Source organism: Macaca mulatta, chromosome X (assembly GCF_049350105.2).
Source record: "Macaca mulatta isolate MMU2019108-1 chromosome X, T2T-MMU8v2.0, whole genome shotgun sequence".
Lineage (NCBI taxonomy): Eukaryota > Metazoa > Chordata > Mammalia > Primates > Cercopithecidae > Macaca > Macaca mulatta.
Genome location: NC_133426.1, coordinates 50,224,954 through 50,239,141, shown reverse-complemented (window position 1 = coordinate 50,239,141; position 14,188 = coordinate 50,224,954). Strand labels below are relative to the sequence as shown.

General features: G+C 41.4%; 1 protein-coding gene across 1 annotated transcript in view; it reads left to right on the top strand.

Annotated features, from left to right (window-relative positions):
• The window catches only part of DGKK (diacylglycerol kinase kappa), a 194,286-nt gene that overhangs the window by 153,485 nt on the left and 26,613 nt on the right, over window positions 1-14,188 (top strand). The window contains exons 8-13 of the mRNA XM_028841913.2: window positions 767-869; window positions 8,624-8,807; window positions 9,506-9,614; window positions 10,383-10,522; window positions 11,555-11,636; window positions 13,669-13,760. Of these exons, the coding sequence (XP_028697746.1) occupies window positions 767-869; window positions 8,624-8,807; window positions 9,506-9,614; window positions 10,383-10,522; window positions 11,555-11,636; window positions 13,669-13,760 (710 nt within the window). The remainder of the gene's footprint in view (window positions 1-766; window positions 870-8,623; window positions 8,808-9,505; window positions 9,615-10,382; window positions 10,523-11,554; window positions 11,637-13,668; window positions 13,761-14,188) is intronic.

Sequence of the window (14,188 nt, the reverse complement as noted above, 5' to 3'; positions counted from 1 at the left end):
GTAATGCTGAAGTTGAGAGACACTGATCTCGATTTCTAGCATTTTAGATGCTTCTCTAAAACTGAGTTTTCTAGACAAGAAGAAATTGAAGTATGAGCTGCTTCTTAGAAGACTCCAGTTGTCCTCTGTTTTTTTTTTTTTTTCTTTTTTTTTTTTCAATGGCTTTTGAATAACCAGGCCAGGTTCATGCCCCCTAGAAACTGTGTAATTTTCCAGGAAGTGGCACTTGAAGATGTCAGAAATCTGGAAAGAATGGCCACTTGTGGAAAAGACAGCAAAGTCTCAGCTGTCACTTCCCAGCTGTTTGACCTTAGGCAAAACCCTTGACCTCTCTGAGCTTTGGTATCCTCATTTTTAAAATGAATTCAATAATGTCTTTTCTACCTCACACACCTGTTGTTATAAGGATTGAAGTGTAATATTAGATTATTAGTATTAACTCTTTTATACTGCATGTAAATTCCCCATTCTGTAGGCCACTAAGGTTGTACCTTAGGACTGGTGATTTCTCAGTGCCTGTAGGTGGGTATCTTCTGAAAGCTACCTTTGAAAGGATCAGAGTTCTGAGGCCACACTGAGGGACAGTGTAGGCTCAGAGTAGAATGGGGGTGTTCAGGTGAGTTAGGGATATATGTATGGCACCAAATCTCAGTAAGGGAGATTAAATACTAAGGATCTAAATCTTGGTATTGGAACTCAAGACTGATCAATGGTATCCTTTCTCTCCCCCTCCTTTTTTTTCTCTGCTCTTCTCTTGTCGTTTCAGGTGCATGATGACTGTAGGAGACGGTTTTCCAAGGAATGTTGCTTCGGAAGCCATCGCTCATCAGTCATTCCTCCCACGGCTCTAAGCGACCCCAAAGGCGATGGTGAGTAGTTAAATCTTAGCCTCAGAAGCACATTGGGGATGGAGGGAAGGTGCAAAGGCTGGGAAGAAGGACTGCAATTAAATTATTCTCCTCAAACCGTCAAACATTTTTGGGAAGTAGGAATGTGCTTGTGTATATAGATAGCTCCTGATTCTCTTACCTTTGGGGTTGTGAATGTTGTTCTTTCTGATGTATATGTATGTGGGCACGTTCTCTGTAGCTCGGTCACAATTGTTTCTGATCAGAATTGATTCCGCTTTTTCATGATTTCCAAACACTGGATAAGTCATGAAATAAGTTCGTGTCCAGGTGGTCAAGGAAGAACTTCATGAAGGCCAGGTTATTTTACTTTTAAAATGGAAACTAACACCAATGTTGTTCCTAAATATGAAACTAACATGATCATTACCCCAACACTCTTCATTGATGCTTTGTCAATTCCTGGACACTAGTAATTTATTAAGAACTCTATTCTCAAGGTGTCTGAAGGCTACAGAAAGATCTAAGACATGGGCATTGCCAGAGCTATTGATTATTGTGGATTCGGGCTATTGATATAATACAACAATTAACAATTTAATGTGTCATATGCTAAGTGCCAAGGGAATGGTAGAGACATTTGGAAATGAGAAAACCTTAGGAATGTTAACCATTTAGAGGAGGTTGAGCAGAAAGGAGGTAGTAATGAAATCAATGCAGCAAGAATAAACTTTGTATAGAGTCTTCTATCAAGAGGTCTAGCAATGTTAGAACAAAAAAAGCAGGAGCCAAGAGGAAGGGTATTTTGTACAGTTTTTGTGTTTGTTTAAGAATAAGTAATACATGGAGGTATCATGATGTAAGGAAAAAAACAAGAGCCAGGCAATTATGAGCTTTAGTTACTTACTAGATATGTGATGTTGGGTTAGTCACTTACATTCTCTGAGCTTTGCTTTCCCCAACTGTAAATGGGAATGAAGCTATCTATTGTGAGGATAGATGATAATATGTGAAGGGCCTAAGTATCTAAAAACATAACCTCAATGGACCACAAAATTAAATCCCTTGACTTCTTGGGCAACTAAATACCTAGTCTCCTAGCCTAATAAAAAGTGCAGGCCCCACAGGGATGATTCACTCTTTGGCACTTGCCTTTTGAATTCACCTCTCCTTGCCTACTTTTTCTTCGCTTTTTCTGAGAGACTCTCCTTTTTGCCATTGACTTGTTCATTTGCTTCTCCCATTACTCATTATTAAAGAGTGGGAGCTGTCAAGATCAAAATCACATATCACAGCTTAAAAGACCTAACCTATTTTACTAACACTAAGAAATTTAGAAATCTAATATACTTACCACTGACATGCTACTATTTCACTAAGCCAGAGAAGAGATACACTGCTCATAAATTTCAGTTTGTGTATGGTTAGTTTCACCCTATATATGGTCAATTTCACTTACTGGAGGAAAGTTCAAATTCTTCCTGGAATGTTTTAATCTATATTTCTCTAATTTGCTAATTTGTCCACCTCTGACATATGGGATATCCACTGATCCAAGAGTGATTAGTGAATCCTCATTTCACTGACTTAAAAATTATCCCCATATCGATGCTAGTTGCTCACTTCATTGCCAGGGAAGAGCCAGCATTAGCTGGAAGCAGCGAAAGGAAAAGAAAGAAGAGTAGATGGTTTCCTTAGAGAACAGAAGGGGACAAAGATTCCTGTAGCCGTTACAACATAGTTTTAGAACTAGACATACCACATGTGTATGTGCATGCTCATATATATGCTCATGCACACACACACAGCCACTCTAGATCCTTCCAGTTATTTTTCCAACCCTAACACAGATATAGCTAGACCTTAGTACATGGAATGAGCCATTCATACAGGTTTCTGAAGGCAAGTATACTCATATGTCCCCATAATAACATGTAAAGACACAAAACTGAATTCACTCAGGTATACATGCATATATTATTATCAGATCTACTCAAATAGTTATCCACATGGAGTCACCCACCAGGTAGTTGACCAAAGAGGTGATGAGATTCATGACTTAGTAAATAAGAGATACTTGCCTAGATAGGAGAATGAGGGACTAGGGAAGATGCAATTGATACAAGAGGAAAAGTAGCAAACTGGTCAGCTAAGCAAAATCAGGCTGGTAGTGAAATCAACCTAGTTTTGAATCTGAGACATTTTGTCCACCCCCACAGGGACCTGACAAAGATGTCTTTAAGCAGATGGCCCACCTCAGCATGCCACAAATGACCCTAAATACTTGTTAAGAGGGTTGCCTCCTCTCCTTTGTAACTGGGCCAAAAGTGTTCTGTGTTTCCTGTCTTTGCATTGGTGTTTTTAAAATTTATTTCTTCCTATCCTATATCACTTCTTATGCTTGTTGTAGCTTCTCAAATGATGGCACTGTTACTTTCTTTTTCTTTCCACCAGTAGTACGATATTATTGCTTAGGAGCACCTGGGCTAATCTATTCTTTTTGTTTGGTGTCTTATTTAACATCCCATGAGTTAGCTTTTAACTTTTCCTCCTAGTGATCTGCATTCCTGATCCAATTGAATCTCCCTCTCTGCCAACACTTCTTTCTGTCATGCGCTACTTGTCCTGGAACTTCTTAGAAGTGTCTTTCAAGGCTTCTCTATCTTCTTGACTCTTTCTTTCTGGCTTCTTGGCTGTGGCCTTGTGCCCTTTAATGGGTAAGTTTCCTACTGGAAGGTCCCTTCCCAGAGGAATCTTTTGCATCTTCCAGTCATAGAATCTTAGCGATGTAAGGTCCTTAAAGATGGTCTGGTTCAATGCCCCCTGGCTGAGCTAGAGAATCCTTTCTTCAGCACCCAGCTGAAGTCATGAAGGCATCTAGCTCATGACTTTCTGAGAAAGGCCTTGCTAGCGTTGAGTCACACCCATCTGTTCGCACATGTATTTATTCAGTCAATAGACTCTAATTTCTGAGAATTCCTTCAAATTATCCCTTTTTCCTATTCAGTCTGCTTGGTAAATTCCTTCTCTTATCTTTTAGGGTCCAGCTCAAAATCAAACATTGTCTTCTCTGTTTAACAGCTTCTGTAATGGCCTCTTCCCACTCTCCCAAACAAATCAATTACTTCTTTGACTATAAACCAAGAACACATATCTCAAAGCACCTAACACATGACGTTATAATGGTGTCCATCTTCCACCCCAGCCTGTGAACTCTCTGTATCCTTAGCACTTGACTCAGACCTGGGTATGTGGTATACGCACAGCCAAGATTTGTTACATGAATCCATTAATAAATTTACATTTACTGAATGAATGTATTACTGTATGTAAGGCTCAGTGCTGAGCGATGACTAACATAGCAGCACTGGCTCATATGGAGAAAAAATAGTGAAGTGCAGTGGTTGTTGTATCAGAAGCATCTGAAAGGCGTGTTAAAACACAGATTTCTGTGTTTCAGACAGTTTGAAACACTACCCCCAGAGCATTTGATTCAGTAGATCTGGGTGGGGCCCAGGATTTTGCATCTCTAACAAGTCCCAGATGCTGCTGATACTACTAGTCCTAGAAACACATTCTATCATTTACTGTATGCCCCTGGACAAGTTACTTAACCTCTCTGTGATTAATCTGTCATTTGTTTTCTGCCAATAAGGAATAATAATTGTACTCAGGTGTGTCATGAAGGTTAAATTAGTTGACATTAGTAAAGGAGGATTTTTAAAGTACAGGAAGAGAATGGTAAGCCAACCTATGCCAATTTCGCGTCTTTCTGTGGAGTGAACAGAATAAATTTGAGTGGGACAGTTGGCTCCCTGTTTAGGGTGCTGTGGTTGTATTAATGCAGCTCAAAGAAACATGAGCTTTTTTCGAAAGGTTCTTTCAGGCCGTTGACTCATCAGGAGCTTAAAGTCAACTAAATCCCCTAAGCTCTTTTCACACTTGATGCTGCCAAGTCAAGTTCATATTGTCCTGTTCTGGTACAATTTATGTCCTTGAGCCTAAAGGGCAAGCTTCACATTTATTCCCTTTACATTTCATCCCTGGACTTTGACCTGTCAGCCTGTCAAGGTCATTTTTCAATCTTGATTCTGTCATGCAGTATCTCTTCCTCCAGCTTTGAGTACTTCAAAGTTCATAAGCCAGCCTTCTATGTTTCCATGTGAATTGTCAGTTAAAATTGTGGAATAATACTGGACACTCCCTTATGATTAACATCATTCTATTCAAAAGCAACCTTGTGGAAAGGATTGTTTACTGGTTATAAATCTTCTTAACATTATTATATTCCTGCCCTCAGTGGCACCCATCTTTGTCACCTGGTTCACAAGATTCTCTTGACAAACTTGGCCTTGCTCAAATTCAGATATTCTCTGCCTCAGGGGGAAATGCTAGATGGGGCTGCCCCTGTAGTCTCCTGGGACTGCCTTCCTGCCGGGGCTACTTCCCACTGTCTTCCCATCTGTGACCAAATGAGGTTTGATGCTAAAGTTCAAATCGCCTTAATTACAGAATTTTCTCTCTAAGCTTCCTATGCTCACTCTAGTTTATACCCTCATGGCTATTTCATTTATGGACAGCGTTAGTGTAATTCTTTTTTCCCACTTCTTAATTTAATTCTTGTCTAGTTAATATATTCACATGGTTCAGTTTTTTAAAAAAGAAATACATATATACACATAATACTTAATGAAAACTCTTGCTGCTATCTTTTATCTTTTCTCTGATCTTCTCAATCTCCTACAGCCCCCATATCCTCACTCACAGTTCAATACTGCCATTACTTTCTTAAATACCTTCCAGTAGTTCTTCATGTATATACTAGTAAATATAAATAGATATTCTTATCCACCCCTTTTAATACTATGCATATTGTTCTGCACCTTGCTCTTTTTCTCCTTCACAGTATATTTTGGAGATTTTTTCCATATCAACAAATTGCTTCCTTGCTCTTTTTTACAGTTGCAAGATATTCCACTATATGGATATACCATAATGTATTTAACCAGTCCACTATGATGAATAATTTAGTAGTTTTCAGTCTTTTGCTATTACAAATAATGCCACAATGAATAGCCTCATACATATCCTTTTACATACACGTCTATATGAAAAATTCCGAGAAATAGAATTACTAGGTCAAAATGCATATGCCTCTGTAGTTTTCATAGATACTGTCAAATTCACCTCCATAGGGCTTGTGTCACTCAGCACTTCCATTCTTAGTCTATGAGAGTGCCTATTCCCCCATGGCCTCCCCAATCAAGTGTGTTTGTTTGTTTGTTTGTTTGTTTTTGTATTTTTTTTTTTTTGCCAATGTTCTAGACAAGAAAAAAAAATGGTAACGTGGTCTAGTTTTAATTTGCATATTTCTTGTTATGAGTAAGTTTGACCATCTTCTCATCTTTAGGAGCCAAGTTATATTTCTATTTCTCATGAGCATGATGATTGGCTTTTAAAGGTTCATTTTCATCTAAACACTGGGAAACTAAGTTTTTGAATGATTCATTTTGAAGATAAGGAAACTGAGGCCCAAATAGTACACAGTGGTTGGTCTCACTGCCACTGCTGTCTCACCGTTAGAAAGGAACTGCCCCCAAAGGGCCTTTGACACTAAACAAAACAAAAACACTGGGGGCATAGATAGGTTTATTCCAGGACCTCTGGCAGGGAAAGTGCTTGCTTCCAAGCACACCTCAGAGAGCCACTAGATGTTGGCAAGAAGTTGCTTCCATGAGTCCTTTAATTAGGGTGCATACCCAAAGTCACATGCTCACCTAGAGGGTGTTGATAGAGGGTTGCAGAGTGAGGAAGGGAAGCACAGAGCACAGACAGGTTCTAAAACAAGGGAGAGGTAAGCTTTGGGCTACGCCATGAATTGGGGCCTGCATTGTTGGTTGGTAGGGGAGCAAGCACATAAAAAGTTAACACCTTTTGACTATTTTATTTAAATATCTTAAGACCTGACTCGTAATGTTTCAAGTCCATGCTGAACAGTCTTCCGCTTATTTTTGCACTACTTCCTCTAACATCTTGTTGCCATTGAATCTGTCCCATGTCACCTCTCTGACCTCATCTTCTGCCACTCCCCCCTCACTCACTTCACAACAACCATACTATTCTCTTCACTGATCCTCAGACAGTCTAGACAGTCTCCCTTTTCAGGGTCCTGGCACTTATTCTTCTTCCTACCCCCCAAAAAACTCTTCCCCCAGATATCTGCATTGCTCACTCCTGCATTCATTCAAGTTTCATCTCAAATGTCACCTCCTGAGAGAAGCCATCCCTGACCACTCTGTCTAAAATAACACAATCTCTACCCGCTTTCCCTACTTTATTTTTCTTCATGACAAATTCTTTTTTATAATTATTTGTTATGGTCTGTCTCCTCCATTAAAATATAAGTTCCACAAGGGTAGGGACTATTTCTATCTTGTCCACCACTATATTCTCAGGACGTAAAGCAGGCACAGAGAATGCCCTCCATACATATTTATTGAATGAAGGGATTAATGCGTCTTAACTACCATTGTGTCAACATATTACTTTAGTAAAAATAAGTTGGAAGGGGTACTACTTTTGGATAACGTGTTCAGGGAAAGTAACTACTTCTGAGCTATGCTAATGAGGGGACCCAGCTTCTGTAAGACTCCCTTGTAGCTGTCAGGCCTGTCAAGTCCTAAAAATTTGGTGCATGACTGGCTAGCTGGCTTAGGATGCCTTCAAGCTCCACTGGCCAGTGAGTGGGAATTGGCCCATAGAGGAAACCTGCCTTTGATTTTTCCAGGCAAACCAGTCATGAAATCTACTCAAGTAGATTTCCTTCAGGTTCCCTTCCACCCAAGCTAAAACAAATGGGTCTTCTCAACCCACCTCCTCCCACCCCTGCTGAGGAGTGAGCCACATGCTTTTTGCCCTGTGTATTTATTTTTGCGGAGGCATCCCTGTCAAGCCACAGCTCCGAGGTCTAGGGGCTCACTATTTGTCTAGCATCTCTTAGGGGGCCATTGCACACTGCCTGTCTCCCTGCCAACAGGCTCTGAGACTCAGCATGAGTTGGCAGGCCTTGGTTATTTAGACTGCTATAACCTCACTTCTCCATGGGTAACTAAAATATTGGGGATTATTAAAAGCCTCTCTCTTGTTCAGATAATTTTCCTATAGTCTTGTTTCCCCCCGGGGAAGTTGATGAGATAATACAGATTGCTCTGCAACAGCCTTAGAGAAGTGATTACAGTTCTTTGCTTCATCCCACATCGATATGTTCTGTTATTTAGCTCCTGGCTAAATGACAGCCTTTCCTTCTCCCTTCTCCTGACCTAGTATCTTCTCACTATAAGAACTGAGGTATCCTGGGCAGAAAAAGGACTAGTTGTGTGCTGGTCTTCTTCCTGGGTTCTCAATCCTCTCCTTCCTCAGTTTCCTCACAGTTTTACTAATCCTTGGTTGTGGCACCAATTTCTTTATTCCTTATGTTCCAACATACTGTTGTGTATGAGTTTCTCTCCTGAGCTTGAAGGCAGGGACTATACCCCTAGCAGTATCTGGCATGATGCTTGGCATGTAGTAGTGGCTCAGCAAATGTCATTTGTCTGACAACAGCTGGACAAATACTTTTAAGCCCTTCTGGGTGGTATCTTGACTCTGCTCCTCATTCGCAAAAAACTGAGACTCATACTCAAAAAGTTATTGCAAAATGTGATGTTAAGTTATGTCTCGTTTCCATCTCAACGGGTCTGTTCTTTTTTTTCTTCTTTTTCTTTTCGTTGTGTCAGGCCAATTAGTAGTATCTTCGGACTTCTGGAATCTTGATTGGTCATCAGCCTGTTCATGTCCCTTGCTCATCTTCATCAACTCCAAAAGTGGCGATCATCAGGGGATCATCTTCCTCCGAAAATTCAAGCAATACCTTAACCCATCTCAAGTGTTCGACCTATTGAAGGGTGGACCTGAAGCAGGGTAAGCATGTACCCCATGAGTATGATTGGGTACGTAAGGGAGTCTTCCCTCTATACATTCTAAACCAGGATAGGTTTCTTGGAATCAGTTCTGTATTTGGGCAGGAAAGATCTATTTTCTCAAGTCAGGACACAAATGCATAACTCCAGAGCCTTTTGGGTTGGCTGGTAGGAAGGCTCTTAGCCCTCTCCCAGAAATCCCTTCAAGCCCAGGTCCAAGCCCCTCTCAGATTTGCTTTATCTTTTTTGGTTGGAAAACGTAAAACTACGCCTCCTAACCTCAGAGAAAGAGACAAATGGACACTGCTGTCTACTTTTCCTGCCACTCTCTTTCCCAGGACCAAATAGATATATCTCCTCTACAGACCTGTTTTATTTTGGGATCATCTGGCTGCTCAGTCCTGGTTCCTGTGAGCCCACTGGCCACCATGCAAGGCATCTTCCTGGGCCTCAGCAAATGGGTCTGGTTAGGTTACTAGTGTTTTCCAGAGCAAAGCTGGGCACAGAAAGAAAATGAGTTGAGGCAAAGCCTGATCTCTGGGATTGTCTATGGTCTTAGATACACAGAGAGATAAGGGTTAAGGGAAAGAAGGCAGGTAGTCTGTTAGCAGAGTGCCAAAGCAGCAATCTTATATTGTGGGAAAAGTTACAAAACTCAGCTGTTCATGAAATGACCCCCTTTCCTTTTTGTCCTTCTAGGCTGTCTATGTTCAAGAACTTTGCTCGCTTTCGCATTCTGGTTTGTGGTGGAGATGGCAGCGTGAGCTGGGTCTTATCTCTGATTGATGCCTTTGGATTACATGACAAGGTAAGTCCCTGGGTGACTCAGTTTAGCCATTGCTAGAAAGAGTAGGGGTGTGTAACTGCCCATCCCAAGAAGTCCCAAGTCTTTGCCCTCCCTGTCTGTAAAATATGTTTCCCCCAGGTTTCATATTCAGCCTGACTGGTAGATTCCCAATCTAAGCCTGCTCATCTAGACTATTTTCTGGTTGTCTATCTGTGTGACATTGACAGAAAGAATGAGCAGTGCTCTGTTCCCTAGGCTTCAAAGTGAAGAGTTGAGTTGAAGTAGAGGAGAGCAAACAAAACAGAAGTGGTCTTAGACAGAACTCAGTCCCGAATTTCCTTCCCCTCCTGAGCCCACTGATTTTCTTCCTTGAGTCTCAAGAGTGGCAGAAACTTTCCTCTATGTCTCCTTGCTGTCCCTAGGCAGCCCCTTGCTCTTCTCACTCCAATAGCTTTGTCTCCTGACGTACTTCACCTCCTTGGCCCAGCCCAGATAGAAATTCACAGCTATATTCCTCTTTTATAAGCATGGCCATGAATATTGTCATATTCCAGCAAGTTTTCCCTTTACTTAGTAGATTCTGTGTTGTTAACACTGGGGTCCAACTCCTTAGGGAAAATTTCACCCAATTGCAAACATCTTCTCATTACCTTCCCCAGAATCTGAAGTCCCATAAATCCACTGACTTTAAGACCATAATTCTTCCCAAAGAGTACCCTCTAGGTTCTTCCACGGGTGAAGCTTGGTAGAAAGACCGTCTGAAAAGGGTGTCTCCTTTTGTTCTTGCAGTGTCAGCTGGCAGTCATCCCACTTGGAACCGGCAATGATCTGGCTCGTGTCCTGGGCTGGGGTGCATTCTGGAACAAAAGCAAGTCACCTCTGGACATCCTCAACAGAGTGGAGCAGGCTAGTGTGAGGATCCTAGACAGGTAAGTGGCCGAAAGACCAGGCCCTTGTGCCTCTTCCTGTCCCACATCAGTTACATCACCTCAATCAGGAATACCTTAACTTCTCTGATAGAGCCTCATTTCCTTTCTGGCTTCAGTGCAGAGCCATTTGTGGGTTGGGTTGGGCTTGTCTCTTGGGAAGCCAGGGTCTACCATGTATCCTTCAAACATTATTGAAGCCCCTCTTCAAAACTAAAGGATCCTACTGGGAAGTCAAGGCTGCAGTGGGTCATGATCACGCCACTGCATTCCAGCCTGGGCAACACAGTGAGACCCCGCCTCAAAAAAACAAAACAAAACAAAGCAACAACAACAAAAGCAAAAACGCCAAAAAAAACTAAAGGATTCTAGAGCAGGGGCCCCATAGATAAAGTTCAAGTGTTCTGTGAACCTTCTTCAAATTGCAGAGCCAATGATCTGTTTAAGCATATTCTCTCTTGGGGAAAAGTCTATCATTTCATCAGATTTTCAAAGAAACTAAAAAAGGGATGAAGGTTGAGTTTAGAAATAACTTGCTTACATTGTCACTGCTCTAGAGAAGAGCGAGTACTACCATCCTATTTCCTGAGGATAAAAAGACTTTCTATGCTGGTGCATATATGAACATTTGATTTATTGCTGCCCATAAGGATCTCCTGGGGAGCCTTTTAGAAACATCAACCTGGGCCCCACCACAAAGATTCAGTAGGTCATGGCAGGGCCCTGGAATGTGTATTGTACAAAAGAACCTCAGATGATCTTGATGGTTACCTCTGGTTAAGAAGCACTGCTCTCTGAGAACCCTGTAAAGGGAAGGGAATTCCTTCCATCACACTGGCCTATAGAAGTCATGAGACAGAGGTTCCTCTTATGGTATACCTTGAGATCAGGTGACCAGAGATTTCTTGGGCACCCCCTACAACCCACTTCCCCCCACCACATAAACATTTTTACTTCTATCTTCACCTTTGAAGCATTAATTTTTACCAGTGATGAAACAGACCCTTAAATACCCGTCTTTGAAATTCATTTCAGATGGAGTGTGATGATTCGTGAGACTCCCAGACAAACCCCACTGCTAAAAGGACAGGTTGAAATGGATGTACCACGATTTGAGGTAACTACTGTCCAGCTGTAATTCAAACCAATATCTTTATTACACAGTGAAATAATTGGCAAAACCCAGAGAGAAGCGTTTGCTTTGTCCATGGATGAGGATGAGATCATTGAGGGTTGGTGACATGTCAGTCAGCAGCTGTTTACCAAGAACTATGTTAGGCATTGGGGATATAATTCATTCACCCATTTATTATTCACTCAAAATATTTACAGAGTAACTACTTTATGTGAGATATTATTCTAGGAGATGTTCTTATATGCTAGTGGGTAAAGAAGAATGACATAGTCTACTTGAAGAGATGGAAAAATAAATTGTTTTAGTCAAGTAGTATGAGTGTTAGTACATAAGGAAGTAGAGGGGGTTGGGAACACATAGCAGGAAGATCTATCTGAGTCTGGGGAACTCAGGGAAAGCTTCTCAGGAGGAGTGCCATTTCAGAAGAGACTTGAGATCCAGAGAGAGTTAACCAGGAGAATAAGAAAGGGGAGGGTTTTTCCACACAGATGGAACAGCGTGTATTGTTCCAAAGGCAAGAGAGAGCATAGAATATTCACGAAACTGAAGTACATTCATAATGGCTGATGCATAGGGGCCAGGGAGGGGGCATTCAGGGAGACTGACTAAAGATGAGGCTAGAGAAGTAATCAGGGGCCAGGCCAGGAAGGGCCTGATAAACCACAGTAGGAAGTTTGGATTTTATCCCAAGAGCAATAAGAATTATAGAAGGATTTTTTTTTCTTATCTTATTATGAATATTTCTACATTGATGAAAGTTGAAATGGTAGTTCTACTACTAACATTTTCCTATGCATGCTTTATCACATATCCAGTCATCTATCCAGTCTGCTATCTAAGAGAAGGGGTTTAAGTAGAGGAGTGCCATGGAATGTGGAGAAACAATTGAAGGAATAAAAGACTAAAGGCAAAGAGAAAAGCTAGGAGATTTTGTAATTGTCTAGGCAAGAGATGATGATGATTTGGACTGGTAAAGTGGTAGCAGGGATGCATAGCAGTGGATACATTTGAGACATACTGAAAAAATAGAATTATCAGGTCTTGGTAGATGTTTGAATGTCAAGGGTGACAGAGAGGAAGAAGTAGAAGTTGTAATTAAGAACACAGACTCAAGAGCCAGACTACCTGGAATTGAATCCTGACTCTAAACTTATCGTCTTTCCCTTCTCTGGGCCTCAGCCTGTGAAATGGAGATAATAATAGTCTTTATCTCATAAGGTTGTTATGAGGATTATATGAAGAAATATACATGTAGCTTAGAACAGAGCCTGGCACATAGTCAGTACTATATAAGTGGGTGCTGTTGTTATTGGTAGTAATATTATTAAAGACGTTACATTCTGGAATTGGAAAGATGTAGATTTGAATCCATCTTTATTCCTTTTTTTTTTTTTTTTTTTTTTTTTTTTTTTGAGACGGAGTCTCGCTCTGTCTCCCAGGCTGGAGTGCAGTGGCCGGATCTCAGCTCACTGCAAGCTCCGCCTCCTGGGTCCACGCCATTCTCCTGCCTCAGCCTCCTGAGTAGCTGGGACTACAGGCGCCCGCCACCTCACCCGGCTAGTTTTTTTTGTATTTTTTAGTAGAGACGGGGTTTCACTGTGTTAGCCAGGATGGTCTCGATCTCCTGACCTCATGATCCACCCGTCTCGGCCTCCCAAAGTGCTGGGATTACAGGCTTGAGCCACCGCGCCCGGCCCCATCTTTATTCCTTACTAGCTATGTAATATGAGATTGTTTGTTCATTTGAAACATGAAAGAAATAGTACCTCCTTCATAGGAGGTTGTGATTATTAAGAGAAAATGAAATACATCTAAATTTTTCGAATGACCATAGATCTAAGATCATCTCTGTTGACCTTCAACAAGAATTATTTGATCATTATCATCTCTAGAGAGGCAGTTGAGTTGCTGGTAGAGTCAGTAAGCAACAATGAGGCTGCGGGGGATGAGGATCGGCAGCACACTGTGTTACTGTACTAAGATTCCAGGGCTTAAGAACTCCTTTTACCCCTAGGCTGCTGCCATCCAACACTTAGAATCTGCAGCCACCGAGTTGAACAAAATCCTGAAGGCCAAGTACCCCACAGAGATGATCATCGCAACCAGGTCAGTCTTCCTTTGGCTCTCATCGTTTGGGGCTGTTCCCAGGTCAGACATGGGGCTCATTTTGATAGCTGAGGGTGTTGAGGCCAAGGAAAATATATGTTTATATTCCCAAATCAGATTTCTCCCAACTCAAGCACCCTGAATGAAAAGTTTAGGAAAGAAAGATGGCATTGAGGTGAAGTCGTCTGCTGTTCCAAAAAGTCAAAATTGCAAGCCAGAGATTTGGAAAGAGGATTATAGTAGGGAAACACAACATTATGGACCATTTAAGAGCATAGCATAGCTTCCTATAGTATAGACACCTTGCTTTCCATCTTTTACATCAAGAAAGGTCTCTGTAATATCTACCAATAGCTGCTTTCTCATAACCTGAGGAACACATTCCCCCTTCTAAATATATGGGTCATTTGTTCTTCCTGGGACTTCTT